General features: G+C 45.3%; 1 protein-coding gene across 2 annotated transcripts; it reads left to right on the top strand.

Moving 5' to 3' along the window:
- On the top strand, positions 1 to 24,066 carry LOC116332647 (filamin-C-like). Of its 2 annotated transcripts, XM_031755668.2 has the most exons (47): positions 1 to 514; positions 2,774 to 3,022; positions 4,526 to 4,623; positions 5,804 to 5,954; positions 6,389 to 6,507; positions 8,304 to 8,381; positions 8,487 to 8,649; positions 8,739 to 8,939; positions 9,104 to 9,220; positions 9,864 to 10,001; positions 10,167 to 10,293; positions 10,395 to 10,531; positions 10,638 to 10,831; positions 10,921 to 11,034; positions 11,146 to 11,289; positions 11,452 to 11,575; positions 11,857 to 12,017; positions 12,112 to 12,202; positions 12,330 to 12,499; positions 12,623 to 12,740; positions 12,827 to 13,089; positions 13,187 to 13,784; positions 13,959 to 14,132; positions 14,884 to 15,046; positions 15,190 to 15,518; positions 15,608 to 15,731; positions 15,900 to 16,056; positions 16,136 to 16,325; positions 16,422 to 16,445; positions 16,553 to 16,794; positions 16,897 to 16,996; positions 17,107 to 17,247; positions 17,371 to 17,499; positions 17,591 to 17,764; positions 17,880 to 18,044; positions 18,186 to 18,389; positions 18,471 to 18,623; positions 18,723 to 18,845; positions 18,966 to 19,214; positions 19,320 to 19,589; positions 19,694 to 19,831; positions 20,028 to 20,143; positions 20,951 to 21,083; positions 21,206 to 21,382; positions 21,491 to 21,709; positions 22,197 to 22,418; positions 23,381 to 24,066. In XM_031755668.2, exons 1-47 carry the CDS (start codon positions 139 to 141, stop codon positions 23,566 to 23,568), a joined length of 8,235 nt encoding a protein of 2,744 aa, XP_031611528.2. In that variant the 5' UTR covers positions 1 to 138; the 3' UTR covers positions 23,569 to 24,066. The 2 variants fall into 2 exon arrangements, with proteins under 2 accessions (XP_031611528.2, XP_031611530.2); XM_031755670.2 differs by lacking the exon at positions 9,104 to 9,220 and having other exon boundaries at positions 2 to 514.

Here is a 24,066-nt window from a genome sequence, read left to right as displayed (position 1 = left end):
TTTTAACTCATCCGAGTTTGAACTTTCCTCCGCGAGAGCGCGCTTGCCACCGAGCCGCTAAAGTTTTTTTCTTTTTTTGCGCACAATTCAACACACAAGTGTCACCGAGGTATAAAAGTGGACGCGGAAAAAGCCATCATGATGAGCACCAACTACGGCGACGACCAGCTGCCCCCGCAGTACTACCAGGCCACTGATTTCGGGGAAGAGGAGGACGACGAGATGCCCGCCACGGAGAAGGACTTGGCCGAGGACGCGCCTTGGAAGAAGATCCAGCAGAACACCTTCACCAGGTGGTGCAACGAGCACCTCAAGTGCGTTAACAAGACCGTCACCGACTTGCAGAAGGATTTTAGTGATGGGCTGAAGCTCATTTCGCTCTTGGAAGTTTTGAGCCAGAAGAAAATGTACAGAAAGCACCACAACAGACCCAACTTCCGTCAGATGAAACTGGAAAATGTTTCTGTGGCACTAGAGTTCCTGGACAGAGAGCATATCAAACTGGTCTCAATAGGTAAGCCAGCCTTGGGCTCTAATAGTTGTTTGGAAAGTTCACTGCTATCCTAAAACCTTAACAGGCCACTATTACTTAGGAACAAGTTATGAAAAAGAGAAATTTATGTAACCTAGATCCTAAAACATACAGAGGACCATGGCAAACACACTCTCTTTTGGTATGTTATCAGTCCAGGTGTCAGTCAGCAATAACATGGCTTTTGAAGCCAGTGCTGAGACGAGGTCACCAGCTCACTGGAAAATTATTGTGGAGGTGCCACTGAGGTCATTAACTTGTGCCAGGGCCAAAACCCGGTGCCTCCACACTGTTGCTTTTGCTTACTCGCACTGCAGCAGTGTGGTAAATTACAGGCTGGAAATTCAGTAGGACTGCGCTAATGAGAATGACACACTTTATGCATGCGGACAGCAGCTACACACACGGAAACACAGGCAGTTGTCTCCGTCAGGTCAGGGGTCAGAAAGAACTCACCGAGGCTCTCCACTGATAGCCAATTTCTATCCAGAGCCATCAGCAACGTATGTGAGGTGAGGATTAACTGTGGTGGGATTTGAGGATCAGACAGTGCTGCAGAGAGCTGAAGGTACAATAAATTGTTGTGGATTTGTGGATGTTTTTGTCACGTCGACAGGGTCATAATAGAAGGGCTTTTCTCCAGCAGAGTGAACAGAAAGCCACCTCTTAAAGATATTTAACACACAGGGAGGAGAATTTTAGGTCTAAATGAAAAGCAAGATGACATATGGCTCCACCATACTGACTGTAGACAATCCTGCGTTTTATAAATGAGAGTATTTATTACATTTCTGTGCTCTGGTGTCTAATGATCCTTGCCACACACTTGAGTGAAATTCCTGGCATATCTGAAGCTTTGGCTGTTGGACTGTGAAGGCCACAGCGTGTCCAAATGAAAGAGCACTGCGGGTGTGCGTGATGACACCGGGGGAAAACACTCATCTCTCAAATCTCAGGGGTTCTGTTCATCACAGGGAAGAACAGGCCACAATCACAGGCATTACCTCAAAGTCTAGCAGAGTACATGTCCTGGATATTGTGTCTAGGAGTTAATATGGTGGTGTGTGTCTGGCACAGTTGTCGCAGCTGTACAGACACACTTTAGGTCAGACTGCTTTGACAGAAACAGGGCGTGATAATAAAAGCCCTGGCATTTTGCTTCCTAGTACCATCTCCCTTCATGCAGCACTATGGGGTTGTTGCAGCCGTCTCGAGATAATGTCTCAGCCTCATTACAGTGACCCAGAGACACAAAGAAAAATATAAAATAACATAAAACAACAAATCACCTCAGGCTTAGATGCACATGTGTTACCATGTGTAACTAGATGCCATTTGATGGCTGTCTCTTTGACCACGCTGGTGCCGGACACAGCGGGCTCAAAACCACACTGTGCCACATTGTGCCACCTGCTTCTGTCAGTCAGACAGTGACACATCAAACACTGCCTTCTGACAGGGGGTGGGGAGAGGGGGGTGTGCAGATCTATGAAAAGTTAAAAGAGTCTCAATAAAACGCTCTTGTGATAAACAACTGGCATCAAAGGCGCCTCGTTATTAAAGCCTCAGTGAATTAAGTGGGGTGTATCAAATGAGATTAGTCGATTACACATTAAAGTCCTGCCTCTCGTCGGAGGTTATTTGGCTTAAATGGCTGAAGTTCGAAAATTAGAGTGGATGTTATCGGGAGCTATTTGACAAACTTTTCCGTCATGAACTTCAGGAAATGAGCCGCACGCTAACTGTCAATGAATCTAATCTCCATCTATTTGATTTATCGCACTCTCGCGCAACAAGTTCAGGAGGTAATTGAAATCCAAGTGGTATTTATGCAGAGAGGGATCCGTTTCCACATATCCTCAGCTGTCACTATCTTCAGACTACCATTGTGACTGGATGACAGATTGTCAGGGGTCCTCAGCCAGACAGCTGTCTGAGAGAAAGGGACTTGGGGGGTGGGGTGAGTGGTGGGGGACAGTGAAGAGCATTAGATTCTTGTCTCCTCAGCAGTCAATCATCATTGTTTATATTTTTACCCAGAATAGCCTGGTCAACTCTGCAGAATGCCAGGGGAGCACTATTTGATAGATTACACTTATGCTTACATCTTACTATCATAAAACCTATCTTATCAGGATGGCCCATAAGCATGAAAACAGAGATTGAAAGTTCATCGTGTTCATTTTTCTTTGCAAGTTTTAAATCCTCATGAACTCTGCTGTCACTGTTGTCCAACTACAGATAGCAAAGCCATTGTGGATGGGAATCTAAAGCTGATCCTGGGTCTTATCTGGACTCTCATCCTCCACTACTCCATCTCCATGCCCATGTGGGATGACGAGGACGACGAGGAGGCCAAAAAACTGACCCCGAAGCAGCGCTTGTTGGGCTGGATACAGAACAAGGTGCCTCAGCTGCCAATCAACAATTTCAACCGTGACTGGCGGGATGGCAAAGCCCTGGGAGCTCTGGTTGACAACTGTGCCCCTGGTAAGAAGCTTGTAGTGGCATCGACTGACTCTACAGGTCAGGTCGTGCAAGCGCTGAGTCAGAATATGCACAGCGTCTGTTGACAGGCTTGTTGTGCGTGGCAGTTTTTCTTAGTGGAGTTTGAGGTCGGGCATGTGCCCATTTGAAACGCTATCACTTCCTCAGGAGAATTTGTCTCCTCATTTAGAAATCGGGGCCTGGTTTCTCTTACTCTTTCTCAGTCTCTCTCACACACACACACACACACACACACATGCATCTCAATTCAGATTCAGACGTCAGCCAGTGTAATCTGTCTCTGGAGAACAGGTAGTGTCATGGGGTTGCAGAGAGGTTGCTGATGACCGGAGGATGTCCCCGCCAGCTGTCCCACAGTGACTGAAGCCTTCAACCTCACTGTGTCAGGCCCTGAGGCCCAGGCCCAGATTTAGTGTTTATAGCTTTGCTGCTACACAACACCCCCAAATTTGGGCATCATTCCTCCTCTTCTGTCAAGGGGGATGCTTGGCCCTGCATCAAAATGCAGAATAATCTGTCACAGGGAGGTGCCTAAGCCACAGATCCAAAGACCACAAGGCCGTAATGTGAATCTCTGCCAGTTAAGGCTTCTGTGTCCAGCAATGAACACTAGAGAGTCCTCTCCTAGCTGTGCTTCACAGAGCGAAAGGTGGAGGAGTAGCAAGAGGAGTGTACAACACCATGTTTAACTGTGTTTACATGAGCCATTGATCTGGGGAGACGCATCTTTCAAACACTGTGCTGCAACACTGACCATACAAGGTCCTGTCAGCGAAATACAGCAGGGTAGCTGATGAAACTAGCTCTGTTCTGAAAAACCAAAACACAGAGGCTCTGCTTCCACTTCACGTACCAAAGTACAAGGAGCTGGTTCATTAGTCACCTTGACCTTGACCTTGAACAAAAGCATATCCTGTTTGACATGCAGTTAGCTACAGTTACTGTCTAGTTTTCATACAACTAAAGCATAAATGCTTTTTTCTCCTTTGGTGTTAAAATGGCCTTTATGGCATGGCTTAAAAGCATCAACCGTAGCGTTGACATCTCTCAAGGGACATTTTTATAAAGGCTATTTTGCGTTGTGCTGAAAAAAACTTGCTTTTAGACATATGTAAACGCAACCCTGTTAATACAATAGTTCTTTGTCCATACTAATTGGATAATGGTATTCTGTGGTGTGCCTGCGTGGGCCTTTTGAGTGAGTGGCCACTCCATTGCCAACACTAATCCAATTTAGGCATTAGCGGCACAGAGCAGGCTAGCTTCGGCCACAGTGAAAATGCCACTGCGTCTGTCGAAGCTGTTTCTTTTGAACAGTCCCGAGAGATTGTAGAGCAGAAATGCGGGTAAGGTCAGTCGCTGTTGTAGTTAGAGGTGTTGGAGAGATAGTAGTGACAACCCAAATGGCCCTATAATAGCATGTGCAGTTTAACACCGCCTACGTCAGTCATTCCAGAGCTAAATTGCCTTTTTGCGTCCTGTCAGGTTTGTGTCCGGATTGGGCAGACTGGGACCCAAACAAGCCTGTGCAGAATGCCAGAGAAGCCATGCAACAGGCTGATGACTGGCTGGGTGTGCCACAGGTAAGATGCACGATAGATGCCAGTAACAAACTGCCTTTGAGTGTACTGCAGCTCAGCTGGGTGGGGCTGATCTCATGAAACAATACAACATGAAAAGCAAGAGTGTTTCTTCAGTTTTCTGATTGGCAACTTAGCTATACTCATGGGACATACGTTCAGAGAGAACAAACCAACTACAGGCAGATTAAGCCAAAGCCTAATTTGCAAATGCAAACAGATCTCATACACATGGAAGGCAACACTGAAGTGGGGGGGAAAAAAACAACAGAACTATAAAGAGACCAGCGTTTTTTCCAGGGAGATTATGCTGGAGGATGCCATGAAATATTTATTACCCAGCTCAGGTCTAATATTTCCATTTAGTTTATTGTAGCTCTTAGTAAGTGAGTGTGTAGGAGTTTCATTTTGTGAATTTGTGGAGGTGTGAGATTTCTTAACACCTTCCGAGCCAGCCTCTGAAACTGAGGTGTAAATATGCCTGCGTTCATCAGAATAACAATGTGAAGTGTGCGATATTTTCAGTCCCATCTGTAAGACCCAGTCTCCGTATTGAAATGTGCACCGTGCGCGTTGTTTACTTGTTTGTCTAAGGCACAGGGTTAGTTACTCTCCATGAGGCTTAGCATTGGTGAGATAGCCAGGGGCTGTATGTCATGGCGCTGCAGGGCTGGGGGCTGGATTCCATTGTGGTGTTGTTAAGGAGATGTGGGAGAGGTCTGGCTCAGAATAAATCCCCCCCCTTGCTGGCTTATTGAGGGCAACAATCCTTAACCCTGCTGTCCTGAGGTTAAATATAACCAGTGTGGCGCAGGGCTTTGTGCCAGTGTGTGATAGACAGGCAAACAAGTGCTAAAGGGGTGGAGAGGAGCAGGGGTGGAGGGAATAAATAAGTTTTAATCCTCGTTAAATCCCACTGCACTATGCTTAATAAGGCAAATTTGTAGAAAGAGTAACCCAAAACCCTTGTTGCAAAAAAGACAGTATGGTTAATTAAGGCATAAATAAAGCCGTGCTGTCTTTTTATGGTCACAGCTGTCACCATGGTCTTTGCTTAAAAGCGAAACCGTGTTCTCTGTAATTGAAAACAGTTTTTTAATGAACGCCAAATTTTTCCCACAGAAAAGGTCAGCCAGTTTGTGTGACTAACCGCTTTAACGCTGGCCGAATTTCTGTGCTTCAGGTGATTGCCCCCGAGGAAATTGTCGACCCAGATGTGGACGAGCACTCGGTGATGACCTACCTGTCTCAGTTCCCCAAGGCAAAACTGAAGCCCGGAGCTCCTCTCAAGCCCAGACAGCTTTTTCCAAACAAGGCCAAAGCCTATGGACCAGGTGGGCATCTCAACATGAATGAATGAACAGCTCACAACAGTTCGTACAAGCACTATGACATGAATAATGAATGTTCACCTTCTCAGTCTTGAAAACAGTGATGCTAGATACTGTTACTGTATAGATAATTTAGCAGTAATACAAGTGTGTTCCCTCAGGGAAACCTTTTAATACTGCTTTTTTGGTGGTGCATTTGGTTGTCTGTAAATGTTGCATTGCCCCAAGCTTTTGTGAAAGAAACTCATATTTTATCCGATTGCATTAAACAATTTATTTTCTGTACTCTCACTGCATTTGCCTTCCTTGCACAGGAATGTAACCTCAATGCTGTATATTAATTGGATAATTGTAATCTAGAGGGGCCTATTTGTTTGCTCAGACCTTTCTGATGAGAAGGAAAAAACGTGCCTCGTGTTTCTATATTCATATCACAGGCATCGAGCCTCACGGAAACAAGGTACTGCAACCAGCTGTGTTCACTGTGGAAACTCTGGAAGCTGGCAGTGGTGAAGTCCTGGTCTACGTGGAGGATCCAGAGGGACACAAAGAGGAGGCGAGTCATACATGATACCCAAGGGTTGTTTGGCAATCTTTCGTCAAGCTCAGAGCCCCAAATTCAAAATTTGATTAAAGGGCTGGAAAGATAGTTGGCATGCCCCCTTCATCATCCCTCCAGGAGATATTTGAAGAGTCAGTGATAAAGCAGGGTCTGAAAATTACTAAGGACAAAAATCACATCCTTCATAATGAGTATGAGATGATGCCCTCAGGAAAAAGGTACAGGGTACCAAACTGTAGGTTTACATTTTCTTTAGTGCCATTATCAGTCAAATTATTGAATTATTAAACCTAATGCTAAATTTAGACCTCACTATGTCAGCCCAACAATGACCTAATCCAGGTGACAATGGGGCATTGGTTTGAAACCAAAAAAATGGGTGTTGTGCATGACTACTGCTGCATCTCATCATAATGGACAAAAACAAAAGCTGCATCCCAGCAGAAAAACATAGATGGGAAATATTTGTAGTTTTCCATGAAAGTTCTGTCACTTCTGAGTTTTTTTCTACTGCTTGTCTGTATACAACTGTAAACATGGCAAGCAAATTAGGAACGATGTTCCTGGTGTAGTTAGGCGAAACTGTCAAATGGAATAACACAAGACAGCCAGTATTATACACATGTACGTGGAAATCACTAGCAAGCATTAGCAGCAGGCAGTAAGCGTCATTAATCAAGGAGAAGTGTAAAGCCTGTCATGCCTCTCAGTTCTGGAAAGGCAAGATTTTCTAACTCTATAGATGCCTAATCTGACTATAGACTGTATATAAAAGATGGGTCGAGCCACAGTAACATCACCCATATCCTGTCCTGTCCTTGTCCCGTCTCCCTTCCCTCACCCCAGCCAGTCGTGGCAGATGGCTGCCCCTCCCTGAGACTGGTTCTGCTGGAGGTTTCTTCCTGTTAAAAGGGAGTTTTTTTTCCCACTGTCACTAAGGGCTTGCTCATAGAGGGTTGTCTGAATGTTGAGGTTTTCTCTCTGTTAATATAACGTCTTCACCTTACAATATAAAGCACCTTGTGGGAACTGTTGTGGTGTATATAAAATTGAACTGAATTAAATATGGACTCATTGCAGACAGAACAGTAGGTAGTAGGGGCGGGGAAAAAATATTTTGTCTGGCAACTTTGTGTCGATAAAATCTTGATATTTTGTTAAATACATTTAAGTTCTCTGGAAATACAGTGAGCAAGAGGGCTCATCTCATACACCACCATCCTGAGATGATGCGAGCTGAGTAAACTTACATTAAATCGGCTCGAATGCACACAATAAACACTGGACACACTTAGCTTCAACAGTTTACTACAGTTAATTACTCTATTATCAGAAACAGATGCATGTAATTGCCAACTTGACCCCATTCAATCACAGACTGATAGCAGACTGACTCTGTGTTATGGCGTTTTAGAGTGTTGGTATGCTTAATCATCCTATATTGCATCAACAAAATAAATAAATAACTGAAGTGAGATAACTTTGTCTTACAGGATAAAACAGACACTGAGAAAGTTTAACTTTGCGGATGAATTAATGATGAATCGCAATACACGTTGTTGCAATACTCAGCATATTGCAAAATATTAATAACTGCAATATGCTGAGTACCGTGGGGTCAGAAAGAGCGCTGGTTGAAGGCAGACACATTGGTGTCACTTTTCAGAAATTAAAGATATGGCCAGCTTTTATATGCAGTTTATGAATATTACATTGTGACCATTGCAACACGCAAAGATTTGCTCATCTTTGACTAAATGTCTCTCACTTTGACTTTTTCTGTTCTTCAGGCAAAAGTAAAACCCAACAATGACAAAAACAGAACCTACACTGTCACCTATGTTCCTAAAGTTGAGGGAGTTCACAAGGTGAGAGCCCACTGGCAATATTTGTGTTTTAACTATACATACGGTCACGGCAGGATAAAACTGACTCTGTATTAAATTTGTCTTGTTTTTTTCCTTCAACATTAGGTGAAAGTGTTGTTTGCAGGCCAGGACATTGACAAGAGCCCGTACACAGTGAATGTGGCAAAAGCTTTAGGGGACCCGAGCAAAGTCCAGGCCAGGGGACCAGGTCTGGAGCCCACAGGCAATGTGGCAAACAAACCCACATACTTTGACATCTACACAGCTGGTAAGCATGAAAAAAAACACCCACTGCTTACTGAAATCATATAGAAAACAGCAGTCCTCCAATAATCAATGGTTTTCTGGCAAACGTAGGTGCTGGTAATGGCGATGTCAGTGTGGTCATCGTCGATCCTCAAGGCAAAAAGGACACGGTGGAGCTCATCCTGGAAAACAAAGGGGACAGTGTTTTCCGTTGCACCTATCGTCCTGTTCTGGAGGGCCCTCACAAGATTCATGTGCTCTTCGCAGGCCAGGAGATCCCCAAGAGCCCTTTTACTGTCAACATCGCAGAGGGTGAGCCATCTGTCTGTGTTGTAAATTAGTGTCACACAAATCTGATTTCTTACCGTGCTGTAAGTGTCGCGGTGATCAATCCATCACAATCTGCAGTCAACTTTATTTATCCTGGAAACAGCCACCCTGTAAAGTCCATAATCCTTCCTATCTGTCATTTCTAGCTCCAACTGTTGCTCCTCCCAAGGGAGCGCCACTGTCGATAACTCCTCAGTCAGTGCGCACCCCTCCTGGAGCGAAGGGTGCGACAGGGGCTCCTCCCCCAAAACCTGGCCGTCCAAGTTAGTATTGTCTCATAGGAGGAGCTTGTGCCTCTTGCCTAGCCAGATCGACACAGTGCAATCCTGTGTGCCAGGCCCTGCAGATGCCCCTCTGTGCTTTTCTGAGTTTTTGGTGCCGTGGCTTTATGCCATGCTTGGTCGCCTGCTCTATCGTCCCGTGTCCTGAAGCTTGGTGGTGTAGTCATGTTCAGAGAGAAAGAGAAAGAGAGAGAGGAAATGCAGTGTTGTACACATAGTTTGCAGTTTTTCCCAGTTAGAATTTCAGCCACTTCCTGCCTGTCTTTGCTCCTCTCTCTTAAATATCTGTGCTTGTGCTGTCGACATGTTTGTTTTCATCATGGCTGCATTTGCCTCAGCCAATATTCCATTCAATGCCCGCCCTCAACATTTCAGAGTGACTGACTGAAATGTTGCCGGATGCTTCCTTGATGCCCCGTAATGTGTCAATATCTTGTGCAGCATTCTGCACTGAAATTTGTGCTGCAGAAAGCATCATTCTCATTTGCAGGTTCAGTCTGTCAACATTTGTGGAATCCCACTTCAATTGGAATTTGCTACTAACATTGCTGCGGTCAGCTCTTGGCTACTCTGAGCTTTTTTTGCTGCTGAATATTTTTCTCACGCTTGTTGTTATTCCTTTCAGCCATAAACCCAAATGCTTGCAGAGCTACTGGCAGAGGGCTTCAGCCTACAGGTGTGAGAGTAAAGGAGGTTGCAGACTTCAAAGTTTTCACCAAGGGAGCCGGCAGCGGCGCACTGAGCGTCTCAGTCAAAGGACCAAGTGAGTCAGACAGCTCTCTTCTCTGCATCACTCCTCCTCGTGCATTTTTAGAATGATTTCCTTTGTTTGGGTCCTTTGTCTGCATTCACATACGCGTATGATACGGCACTAAACAACAAAACGAAACGCATAAAATGCGTCTGAGCTGATATTATTCCTTTTCAGCCGGAGCAGAGGAGCAAGTCAAAGTGCGAGATGTGGGGAACGGTGTGTATGAGTGTGAATATTACCCCCTTAAACCTGGTAAATACACAGTCACCATCACCTGGGGAGGCCAGCCCATCCCACGCAGGTAGGCTCCTATTGTTGCCTTCAGCGATTCATTAACAATGCGCGGTCACATTTGTGCCAGGTAATATCGTGTATACTTCTTTGTCTTCTTGTGTGCTGCAGCCCTTTCGAAGTTCAGGTGGGTGCAGAGGCAGGTTTTCAGAAGGTGAGGGCCTGGGGTCCAGGTCTGAAGACTGGCATGGTGGGAAAATCTGCTGACTTTGTGGTAGAGGCCATTGGCACTGAAGTTGGAACTCTGGGTAAGATGTGTGCAGGTTATGCAAGCTCTTATGAAAGAAAAGTATTACCATTCTTCAGTGCTTTTAAATCTGAACTTTATACGTGTGAATGCTTCATTTTTCTCAGGCTTCTCGATTGAAGGCCCATCACAAGCTAAAATTGAGTGTGACGATAAGGGCGACGGCTCCTGTGACGTACGCTACTGGCCCACCGAGCCCGGTGACTATGCTGTCCATGTCATTTGTGATGATGAAGACATCAAGGACAGCCCCTTCATGGCTCACATTCTGCCCGCAGCCAACGATGTTTTCCCTGAAAAGGTAATTCTAGCTGATATCACTTATAAACTGAGAAAGTACGAATCAGATCGCTGAGATCTTCAACTGCATCCCAAATAATGTATTTCAAGGTGAAAGCTTATGGTCCAGGCCTGAAGCCGACTGGCGTCATTGTGAACAAACCGGCCGAATTCACCGTTGACGCCCGCATGGCTGGGAAGGGTCAACTCAAGATCTACGCACAGGTATGGACTGCACCAGTTTGTGGAATCCTTGTTATGCATTCATAGGAGTGGGTCATTTATATTCATGTGGGGTGTACACGCCAGACCTGACAAGATTTTGTATCCACTAAGGATGCTGAAGGCTCCACCATAGACATCAAGATCACTGACAGGGGAGATGGCACATTTCACTGTGTATACACTCCTGTCAAGCCCATTAAACACACCATCATCATCACCTGGGGCGAGGTCAATGTGCCCAGCAGCCCCTTCAGGGTAAGAGACATGGAGATGTACACACACATGACTTTATACTGCTCTTGAAATTAAGTCTATTTAATAGGATGATACTTCACCAGATATAGACAAAATAAGAGGACTGCAGTGGTTGTACTTCAATCGATTGCATCTGCGTCAAGTACACTGTGAATTCATTAGGTGCTGGTTGGAGAGGGTTCTCATCCAGACAGAGTCAAGGTCTATGGGCCCGGAGTAGAGAAGACGGGGCTCAAGGCTAACGAGCCAACATACTTCACTGTGGACTGCAGTGAGGCTGGGCAAGGTGAGCCTGAACAAGGAGATGTGGGTGGTTACAAAAACACTCCTAAGTTTAGTCGACCCTAAAGAAACTAGTGCTGCACCATGTAAATGTAAAAAAAAAAAAAAAAAAATGTAGAGCACAGAAAGAGAAGAATAAGTGAATCTGTGAAGCTGAATTTATTTGAAATGGATGACAGTATTTTATAAATAAAGCCAGAGGAGTTGAGTGACTGCTTCAATATATTCACATGCTCAACTTTTAAATAACCTTTGTGAACTGTGCTCATTGTTATGCACCATTAGGGGACATCAGCATTGGAATAAAATGCGCCCCGGGGGTGGTTGGGCCTGCCGAGGCTGACATCGACTTTGACATCATCAAGAATGACAATGACACCTTCACTGTCAAGTACACTCCGCCCGGTCCAGGCCGATATACCATCATGGTGCTGTTTGCAGATCAGGTAAGAAAACAGTTTTTTTACCTGAGCTGAGGGGGCCGGGCTGTAAAATTATCAGTGGTTTTCATTTTCATTACTTGGTAATTATATTCCTCAGGAAATTCCAGTAAGTCCGTTCAAAGTGAAAGTGGATCCTTCCCACGATGCTGGAAAGGTGAGAGCGGAAGGTCCTGGCCTCAACAAGACAGGTGAGCTTTCTTGACATCTATACTGTATAGGTATTTACAGTCGCAACAACTCCTGTTACATTGCTTTAATGCTCTAGGTGTGATACAAAGTAACAGAACAATTTGACAAGACGCACGTGTGTTTCAGGTGTGGAGGTGGGCACTCCAACCCACTTCAATATCTACACAAAGGGAGCTGGCAAGGCCAAGCCTGAGGTGCATTTTGCTGCGTCAGGCCCAGGAGAGGCAATTCGTGACTTTGAGATCATCGATAACCACGATTACTCCTACACTGTCAAGTACACGGCTCTTCAACAGGTACAGCGGACCTCTGCTCGATGTCCAGTTAGATTAGAAAAGGAATTATTCACAATAGTGCCATGCATTATTAAATACTCATTCTTCTTCTGGTGTTTTTTTATTTATTCATTTATTTTTTAGGGCAACATGACAATATCCGTGACTCACGGAGGAGATCCCATTCCCAAGAGCCCTTTCCACATCACAGTGTCGCCAGCTATGGATATCGGAAAAGTGAAAGTGGAGGGATTAGATACCAGTAAGTTATAACCCATCACACAGCTATAGTCCAGTTAACTGTATAATTACATGTTTTATATAAATTTATTGTGCTCTTTCGTGCAGAAGTGGAGGTTGGAAAGGATCAGGAGTTCACAGTTAACACAAAGGACGCTGGTGGGCAGGGCAACGTAGGTGTGAAGATGACCTCGCCCTCTGGCCGACCAATCCCGTGCAAGCTGGAATCAGACAAAGCCAAAGGCGCTCACAGTGTGAAGTATATTCCCCCAGAGGAGGGGCAGTACAAGGTTGATGTCAGCTATGATGGGAACCCTGTGATGGGAAGCCCTTTTGGGGTTGAAGCAGTAATGCCTGCTGATCCAACAAAGGTAAAAGATCATGAAAACTGTATAGATTTTTGCACTATGTATAAAAGGCATATTTCTCTACCATCTCCCGCAAACTAACTAGACTCTTGCATCACAGGTGCGAGCCTTTGGCCCAGGTCTGAAGGGAGGGGTTGTGGGTAAACCAGCTCCATTCACTATTGACACAAAGGGAGCCGGTGCAGGTGGGCTCGGCCTCACGGTGGAAGGTCCCTGCGAGGCAAAAATTGAGTGCCAAGACAACGGTGACGGCACGTGCTCAGTAGCCTACCTGCCCACTGAGCCCGGCGAGTACGCCATCAACATCCTGTTTGCAGAGCAGCACATTCCGGGCTCTCCCTTCAAAGCTGCAGTCCGCCCAGCCTTTGACCCCAGCAAGGTGACGGCTAGTGGGCCCGGTCTAGAGAGGGCCAAGGCGGGTGAACCAGCGACCTTTACTGTGGACTGTACCAGAGCAGGCGACGGCGAGCTCACTATCGAGATTGTGTCAGAGACTGGGGTTAAGGCGGAAGTGCACATCCAGAAAACGGCTGAAGGCACCTTTTCTGTCACATACATCCCACCCTTCCATGGCACACACACCATCACGATCAAGTACGGCGGCCACGTGATTCCCCACTTTCCAAAGGTCCTGCAGGTCGAGCCCTCTGTGGACACCACGGGTGTTCACGTCTATGGGCCTGGAGTGGAGCCCAGAGGTACAAAATCACCAAAATCACCTCAAAATAAATCACTGCATTACATTAAAGACATAAAGGATAGATTTGTTTTATTGGTTGTTACCGCCTTAATATATATGCCAACTGCTCAGAAATAAGTGTTAGTAGAAATATCTAATATCTCAGCACCTGAAGGCCTATTTTCTTATTTAGGTGTCCTCAGAGAAGTCACAACCCACTTCATTGTGGATGCGCGTGCCCTCAACAAGGTTGGAGGAAATCACGTGAAGGTTCACATTATCAACCCCTCCGGCACCAATACAGACTCCTACATTACTGACAAGGGAGACGGCACCTACAGAGTGGAATATACGGCGTTCGAGGACGGTAGGAGCAGTCATTATGTTAGATCATACATAAACTAAGAACTGTGGTGAAAAATGTCCAGATTTGACCTGATGCAGATAAATGGAGGATTTTACATGGACAGGGCATGTGAAAGAGTTCATACAGACAGAAAAAAAATCGCTAACAGGTGCTTGCATTGGGCGTCATTTGGGAATAAAGCAAGAGAGATGGAAAAGAAAGAGCGAGTGAGAGAGGGGGGTATAAATACAGAATGATGCAGTGGTGCAATGATGTGAGGGGCAGAGAGCAGGGAAGCAGAGAGTCAGACAGGCTGTTTTATAAATAGTGCGCTCAGAAGCTCTTAACCAGGTATGTATGTGTGCTGAAGGCTGCCTGCACACAGCAGTACAGCAGGGGAATGACAGGGGGATATTAATAGAGACCTATAGCACAAAGCAAAGATATCACAGAGCACTTCTCTACCACCAGACATGCTCTAATATCACAGCAGTGTGGCTGGGAATCTGGTGTATAGGCCTACTGAGAGGGCTCTGTCAGAAAAATGTTGTAACAGAATAATGAATAGGGAACAGATGTAACGCCTTGTATGTTCACCCGAGCGTCTGCGCTTTTGATAGTGTCTTTTATAAATAAACAGATGTTTACCTCCCTAAAAGGGAATTTGTCTGGCCCATAATTTAAAATGAGAAGCAGTAACAGAATATATATATACAAGCAGACACAGAGGTATGGCGTCAGACCTGTAAGTGATGTATTCGTTTGTGTGTAGGGATGCATCTGATTGAAGTGCTGTATGATGACGCGCCGGTGCCTAAGAGTCCCTTCAGAGTGTCTGTGGTGGAGGGATGTGATCCAACCCGGGTCCGTGCCTTTGGACCGGGCCTGGAGGGAGGAATAACCAACAAACCAAACTGTTTCACCGTGGAGACCAGGTACTGCTGAACCACATAAGACAGAATATTTGCATAGTCTTTAAAATGTTTTTCTTTTTCTGTATTTTATGGATAAAACAGAAAGAGGGAGTATATTGCAACTCCAGTGTGAACAATGTTTAAATTGTCGGCTTCTGTCACAGGGGTGCTGGTACAGGAGGCTTGGGTCTGACCATCGAAGGAGCCTCGGAGGCAAAAATATCCTGCAAGGACAACAAAGATGGCAGCTGCAGTGTGGAGTATGTGCCCTTCACTCCTGGAGACTACGATGTGAATATTAACTACGGAGGTCACCCGATCCCCGGCAGTCCATTCCGTGTGCCAGTTAAGGATCCCGTGGATCCCAGCAAAGTAAAGTGCTCAGGTCCAGGTCTGGGCGCTGGAGTGAGAGCCCATGTTCCACAGACTTTCACTGTGGATTGCACCAAGGCTGGACAGGCCCCACTGGATGTCAAACTCTATGGTCCAACAGGTGTGAATGTGTTCTATTAATAAGAAAAACTGTCATGAATGCACTGAGTGACAAATATCAGTAATTATGTGGCATGTCTTTATTTCTAGGGACCGTGGAGCCTGTTGGTGTGAAGAATAACGGTGATGGAACCCACACAGTTCACTACACTCCAGCCCAGGATGGCCCGTACACTGTAGCAGTCAAATATGCTGACCAGGAAGTCCCACACAGGTAGAGTATGAGCATGAGACTAATCCAGGCAATTTGTTTTGATGTCTTGTTTAAATCTCTGCTCTTTGTGTCTGGATTTAGAAGTGCTAAACACATTTTTGTGTCCCATTTCTGCCTTTTTGTCACACTGAATATGTAATTATATTTGCTACTTGGCCTCTCCAACAGTCCATTCAAGGTAATGTCTCAGCCTGGGCACGACGCCAGTAAAGTACGTGCCAGTGGCCCTGGTCTCGATACCAAAGGTGTGCCCGCTAGCCTGCCTGTTGAGTTCACCATTGACGCTCGTGACGCTGGAGAGGGACTGCTCACTGTGCAGATTCTGGTAGGTTTCCCTTCCTTTTACACTGTATTTTCTAAACTATAAGACACTATGTAAAATAACATGAAATATCTGGTCACAGGACCCAGAGGGAAAACCAAAGAATGCAACCATCCAGGACAACAGGGATGGCACATACACTGTCTCCTATGTGCCTGACTCTACTGGCCCCTACACTATCACCATTAAATATGGAGGAGATGAGATTCCTTACTCCCCTTACCGCATCCAGTCTCTGCCCACAGGAGATGCCAGCAAATGTCGCGTCACAGGTAGGAAAATACTTATGATAAATAACAATCTTATCAGCAATTTTGATTTAATGTTCGTGTTTTTTTAACCATCATGCTCTTTTTTTATTTCCGCAGTTTCTATTGGAGGACACGGCGTGTGTGAGTATCCAAAGCTTTGCTTTTATATCTGCACTGCTGGAAGACTTTACAGGAATCAATGCAGCACATTTTACCTCTTATCCTTCTTTCCGCTCTGTCCTTAACAGCAAGTCTGCAAAAGCTGCAGACCTCTGAGGATACAGTTATAACGGTGGATGCCAAGGCTGCTGGGAAAGGCAAGGTGACCTGCAAGGTTCTGACTCCACAGGGGATGGAGGTGGACATGGATGTGGTGGAAAACCACGATGGCACCTTTGACATTTACTATACAGCACCTGAACCTGGGAAATACGTAATTACCATCCGCTTTGGGGGACAAAACATCCCTAAAAGCCCCTTCCATGTGATGGTGAGTAAAGGATTATTCGCTAGCTGCCACAGTTCTGTGTGCTTTTAAACTGACATTCAGTCGAATGAAACCAACACTTTATTTTTTGTTGCTCCTTGACAGGCCACAAATGAGCCAGTCGTTCCCCGGGATACTGTGGATCCTCTCTTCCGTCCCGTTAACTTTCTCGTCCCCTTCACACCACAGCAAGGCGAAATCACAGGTGTGACAAACGCCCCTCGCGCACACACACACACAAAAAGTCTGCACACACACGCCCACAAAATATCTTATTTTTTAGGTCACTGACATTTAACCGTCTTACCTCTGCAGGTGAAGTGCGGATGCCTTCTGGCAAGACTGCTCGCCCACACATCACTGACAATAAGGATGGCACAATCACTATTAAGTACCAGCCCACGGAGAAAGGCCTGCACGAAATGGACATCAAATATGATGGAAACCACATACCAGGTCAGCAGCACACCATGTTGGATGGATGGATCGGAATTTAGTGCTATTGATTCATTTTGCTCCAGATTTAAAAATATAAAATGCAGTATTAAAACTGGTTGCTGATGATTATGCCCTCTTTAGGAAGCCCTCTGCAGTTCTTTGTGGATGCAGTGAACAGTGGAGTGGTGACTGCTTATGGCCCAGGTCTGAGTTATGGCATGGTCAACAAGGCTGCCACTTTCACAGTGGTCACGAAGAATGCAGGAGAAGGTAGCAGAACATAGGCCTATTTTCTAGTGAGATTTATGAGACAACTTAAAAGAGAAAATACATAGTGGAAGTTTTTTTGTGTCCCTTTCAGGTGGTCTGTCACTAGCAGTGGAGGGTCCCTCCAAGGCTGAGATCACCTGCAAGGACAACAAAGACGGCACCTGCACTGTGTCCTACCTGCCCACAGCACCCGGAGACTACAATATCATTGTCAAGTTTGACAACAAGCACATTCCTGGCAGTCCCTTTACTGCTAAGATCACTGGTAAGGAAGTAGATTATAATATGTATACACTATACACACAGATATATTGAATCTTTAAACTATCACTTGCATTTATGGCTTGACAAAGATCTAAATCATCTTTTTTTTAATTAAGGGGATGACTCCATAACCAGAACATCCCAGCTGAATGTTGGCACAGCGGCCGATGTGTCCCTAAAGATCGCAGAAACTGATCTGAGCTCTCTGACTGCCAGTATCAGAGCCCCATCTGGCAACGAAGAGCCGTGCCTACTTAAGAGACTGCCCAACAGACACCTCGGTGGGATATTAATTTTCCTGTTACACAAAGACTAAGAAGAGTAGAAGATTGATAAGAGTCACCTGATGGATTTAGGCTTTTTTTTCCCCAGGTTGGTCGCATTGAATTTTTTTCCTCTAACCCTTCTTTTTATGCCCACAGGCATCTCTTTCACTCCTAAGGAGGTTGGTGAGCATGAAGTGAGCGTTAGGAAGAATGGCATGCATGTGGCCAACAGTCCTTTCAAAATCATGGTTGGCCAGTCAGAGATTGGTGAGGCCAGCAGGGTGAAGGCTTTCGGTAAAGGCCTGGTGGAGGCACACACTTTTGAAATGGCTGAATTCTTTGTGGATACTAGGAATGCAGGTATGCTTTTTAAGTGGCACATGACACACAGACATATTTTTACAAAAAAGAAGCAAATAAACAGCCAAATTTGTTGCTTAGGTTACGGAGGTTTGGCACTGTCAATCGAGGGTCCGAGTAAAGTGGACATCAACTGTGAAGATGTGGAGGATGGGACTTGCAGGGTGACCTACTGCCCAACAGAGCCTGGAAGTTACACTGTTAACATCAAGTTTGCAGAAAAGCACATCCCAGGTTAGAATCTGTTACTTTTTAAAATTGGATATTTTGCTATAAGAATAATACATTAAAATGAATTAAACCTGCATGTGTGTGTGTGCGTGTTCTTTCCAGGAAGTCCTTTTACAGTGAAGGTGACCGGAGAGGGAAGGATCAAGGAGAGTATTACTAGGAAGAGACAGGCCTCATCCATTGCGTCAGTGGGAAGCACATGTGGTCTTAACCTTAAGATCCCAGGTGAGCACAGAAGCCAGTTAGAAATGGTTAGAGAGCAGAGGAACAACAGGGCGTGATTTTAAATAAATGAAGCTGCTGTATTCTCACATTTATACTTTCGTTGCTTCTTCCCTGCTCTAGGAAACTGGTTCCAGATGGTTTCAGCTCAGGAGAGGCTAACAAGGACATTCACTCGCAGCAGCCACACTTACACCCGCACCGAACGCACAGAGATCAGCAAAATCCGCGGTGGAGAGACCAAGAGGGAAGTACGAGTGGAGGAGAGCACTCAGGTGGGAGGAAGAGGAAGCCCATTCAGAGATGTTTTTGGAGACTTCCTGGGTAGAGAGAGTCTCAGCAGCTTCGCTGGCATCACTGCCAGACCTGAGGGTGAGTCTAACTCTGACTTTAGCTGCCTGCTAAATCACCGATGTTACTGTATGTCTATTGTGTATCCTGGATTGTTTGATCTGACGTTTTGCTCTGCCCCACCAGTTGAGAGTGGTTCCCAGGCCATGACAGCTCAGGTGACCAGCCCCAGTGGGAAAACGGTGGACGCTGACATCGTGGATGGAGGCAGCAGCACCTACAGTGTGCGCTTCATCCCTCAGGAAATCGGACCCCACACAGTCAACGTCAAGTACAGAGGCCAGCACGTCCCCGGTAGCCCCTTCCAGTTCACCGTGGGTCCCATGGGGGAGGGTGGGGCACACAAGGTCCGCGCAGGCGGTCCTGGGCTGGAGAGAGGCGTTGCTGGAGCACCTTGTAAGTTTCTTGTTTGTAAACAGCCATGCTGTTAATGGGAACGATTGTGTTTTGACATTCTTCGTCCTTAAGATTAACATTCTCCTTTACTTTATCATCTTTAGCTGAATTTAGTATCTGGACCAGAGAGGCAGGTGCTGGTGGCCTGTCCATTGCCGTAGAGGGGCCAAGCAAGGCTGAAATCTCATTTGAGGACAGAAAAGATGGTTCCTGCGGTGTCTCCTATATAGTGAAAGAACCAGGTAGAACTTCACACACAGCCGTGGTATTTTCCTCATGCATGTTTTAGCAGTACGACTCGTGTGTGTGTGTGTGTGTGCGTGTGTGTGTGTGTGTGTGTGTGTGTTTGTTTCTGAGCTGCTAAGCTTTTCAGTAATTCCTGTGAGCCTCCTCCACTTCATTTGATGGTGGAAGTAAATAACCTGTCTGCCTCCCCAGGTGACTACGAGGTGTCAATCAAGTTCAACAACGAGCACATCCCTGACAGCCCCTTCATCGTTCCGATTGCTACACTGTCAGACGAGGCCCGCAGGCTCACTGTCACAAGCCTTCAGGTTAGCTCTCGCACACATACGCACACCTCCACACACACATACACAGCTGTCAATAGTTACATTAATTATTTGTCTCAGCAGCTATCGCAGACAAAATAGATACGCAATCACAGAATATCAAGGTAGAATAGCAGATGGCATGTGACATAATGTGTGATTGGTTGCAGATCTTTCTAAAAGCACTTTGCCCTTGAAGTGTAATTGAATGCCAGCGCTGGAGCAGTACCCATGAATATAATACTGTGATGCTGGCCAGTGATGAAGGGCTGGATTAACTGTCCCTCTCTAATGTGGGGCATCACAAGCTGTGCTATGTGAGCACTCAGTTGCTCTGCTGTGATTGTGTTTCCGTCTGAGCGAAAGCAAGAAAGCAAATTGTGAGCTGAAGATAAAGATACCTCTGACAGCTCACGATATTGGTGTCAGTGGCAGACAGATGTTGTTTTATTTGCTTTCATAGTCTCCGTAACAGCTGCCAACGATGCTAAAACCATGTATTTTTAGTTAACTGAAATGCCACTTCAGAGCACTTTTTCTCGCACTAGAAAATGAAAAAGGCAGGTAAAGTGCAACGGCAGCGTTTAAAATGTCACGCTATCTCGGTCTGCTAGGACCTCTTGTCCATCTGTGGGGCAAAAACCACTAAATGCCTCGGTGTAATCTTTGACCTTTTCTGCCTCTCACACGCAAATGCTCTATCTATTCTCGTTCAGGCATGATGAGTCACACACATTGTGTCCCTAAATGTGTGGGGGACACACACACACACACACACGTTTTGATCTTATTATTACCTGTCTTTTGCAGGAGAAAGACTTGAAGGTGAACCAAGAGGCATCTTTCATGGTGCAGCGCAACGGCGCCCGAGGTGTGGTTGATGCCAAGGTCCACACCCCCTCTGGCTCTTCTGAGGAATGCTATGTCACTGAGCTTGACAGCGGTATGCACCACCCTCAGCTTTTAGCATTAAGTAGGCTGCACAACAGAGATAACTCAGGTTTTTTAATTTCAACATGTCATCTGTGAGCATAAGAGCAGAAATGTCTCCTCTTGTGTTTTTAGACAAGAGTGCAATCCGCTTCATTCCACGAGAGAACGGAGTTCACTCCATAGATGTCAAGTTCAATGGATGCCACATTCCTGGGAGCCCATTCAAAGTGCGAGTGGGAGATCCAGGGCTTATTGGAGACCCTGGCATGGTGACTGCACATGGCCCTGGACTGCAGGGGGGAACCACAGGTGCATTTCACTGCCATTCACCATCATGTGCTCCTGCTATTTTTAATATTCTTGCACACCTGCAACAAGGGGGAAGCCCTTCAAACATCTGCATCTTTCTTCTCACAGGTGTACCCTCAGAGTTTGTGGTCAAAACCTGTAACGCAGGCTCTGGCACTCTGTCAGTCAACATCGACGGGCCGTCCAAGGTCAAGATGGACTGTCGGGAGTGTCCTGAAGGCTATAAAATCACCTATACACCCATGGCACCCGGCAACTATCTCATCACCATCAAATACGGCGGGCCACAGCACATAGTGGGCAGCCCTTTCAAAGCCAAAATCACAGGTGTGCTTGACAGTATATATCTGCATGATAGGTCTTCGATTGAGAGATAAGTGCATCTCTGAAAAGTGCAGAAGTAATGAAAATGTCACATCTTCCACGTGTGTGCTTCTCCGTGTTCATCTTAGATAAAAGCTGTTTTTCTCTTGCACTGCAGCAATATATTCCTGTCACTGGCTGACGAAAAAAAAACCATTCCCATTTTTTTTTTTTTATTAGTGTTACATAAAAATGCTTTCAAGTTTGAAAACAACTCCCAAGAGTCCCTGAAAGTTCACTTTATTTGAAAGTGGTATAAAATCTTTTCCAATTTGGGCTTCCTTGCATTTTTCCGTTGAGGAAAAACTCTCCCTATAAACAGCAGCTTTTCCTCCCTCATATCTTTGTCAATACCCATCGTGTTATGTAATGTCTGAATTAAGCCATGATGACTGGAGATAACTTTGTTTTTCTCTTTTTCTTTTGCTGTCTCTTCTTCTCTCTCCCACAGGCACGAGGCTTTCTGGGGGACACAGCCTCCACGAGACCTCCTCCGTCTTGGTTGAAACGGTTACCAAAACATCCAAAGTGGGTGGCGCTTACAGCGCCTCCTCTTCTACCACCTCATCCAAAATGACGTCAGATGCTAGCAAGGTGGTTTGTCGTGGAACAGGGCTGTCCAAGGCGTTGGTTGGGCAGAAAAACAATTTTACTGTTGACTGCAGCAAAGCAGGTGAGGCGATAGAGATCAAACATATTTTGCGTGAATACAGAAAAAAACATGATTTGAACACTTGTATATACAGACACCAAAGTGAGGTTTACTAAATGATTCAAAGTGTAACCATATGTTAACAGGCAGTTTTAAGCTGCTATGAACTCAGTAATCTCAGGTTGTTTTATGCAGTGAATGAGTGGGATCTGGATTTACATATTTCACAATATAAAAGTCCAAATTCAGTTTCAATTCATTTTTATTTATCTAGTGCCAAATCCCAAAAACAGTTGCCTCAAGGTGCTTTATATTTCAAGGTAAAGACCCAACAATAGAGAAAAAAACCCAACAATCAGGTCACCCGCCTATGAGCAAGCACTTGGTGACAGTGGGAAGGAAAAACTCCCTTTTAACAGGAAGAAACCTTCGGCAGAACCAGGCTCAGGGAGGGGCGGGGCCATCTGCTGTGACCAGTTGTTAGTGAAGGGAGGAAGAGACAAACTGTGGAAGAGAGTCAGGGATTAATAAATTAATAAATCATCATAAAAACCTAAAATTCGGATACAATCAAAGCTCTCTATTTTTTACACTACGTCCCTCACTTATTTCGGGCTCCACCAAATAATTTAACATCATCATCATAAATGCCTGGTAAATGTTAAATCGCTCATTTTCTTTCGGCAGATAGCTGCAACCTTAGGGTAATATTCTAATATTTAATGCTACGCAAGAAACATAAAGTCTACTTTCCTGAAAAGAGCTGCAGAACCAAAGAAATGTATAACAAACACAAGACGATGTCATCACAGAGGTCGTGATGAACTGCAGAAGCGAGGAATATTTCTCTATTACTTTTTCATTTTAGGAAACCTCTCTGACATCATACATTTTCTTTTCATTGGCTGAATAAAAGAATATTTAAACTTGCATAACCATCAGCTTTTGTAGACATTAAGTCTCCCTCTTGCCGCTCCATCCAGGTACCAACATGCTGATGGTGGGCGTGCACGGACCCCATGCTCCCTGCGAGGAGGTCTACGTCAAGCACATGGGCAACAAGCTCTATAACGTCACCTATACCGTGAAGGACAAGGGCAGTTACACCGTCATCGTTAAATGGGGCGACGATAACGTGCCAGGAAGCCCGTACAAAGTGGCTGTACCATAAAAACAACAGCAACAATGACAAAAAGACTCCATCCCTTCTGACCCTCCACGCTTTTCTCCTCATGTGCATGCATCATTCAGTACTTCATTTCCAGCACCGCTGTTTGCTCTTCAGCAAGGATCACAATCTACTAAACATGCAAGAAAACCTGCAAGGACATTTGCTTACAGAATTACTGATGGCAGAGAAGCTGTTGTGCCAAATTATTGTTTAAACTTCAGATGATGTGTGTGTGTGTGTGTGTGTGTGTGTACACTCACAGGTATGCATCCACATTCAGATGGGTGTGGGGGCAGCACTGTGGTTCAGAAGTCCTTGAGCGACCCCCATATGGCACAAGTACAAGAATGTTAAACAGATGCTAGAGTAACAGTGTTTAGAGTGTGATACAGTATGGTTTTGTATGATTTAAGAATGACAAAATTGACTTTTTTTGTTATATTAACCTTTTTTTGGTAAGTCTTTGCAGACCTAATAAAGATTTAATTGCTAACTTTC

Source organism: Oreochromis aureus, linkage group 7 (assembly GCF_013358895.1).
Source record: "Oreochromis aureus strain Israel breed Guangdong linkage group 7, ZZ_aureus, whole genome shotgun sequence".
Taxonomy (NCBI): Eukaryota; Metazoa; Chordata; class Actinopteri; order Cichliformes; family Cichlidae; genus Oreochromis; species Oreochromis aureus.
Note: the sequence above shows the minus strand (reverse complement) of the source record. Positions and strands in the feature narration are given on the sequence as shown.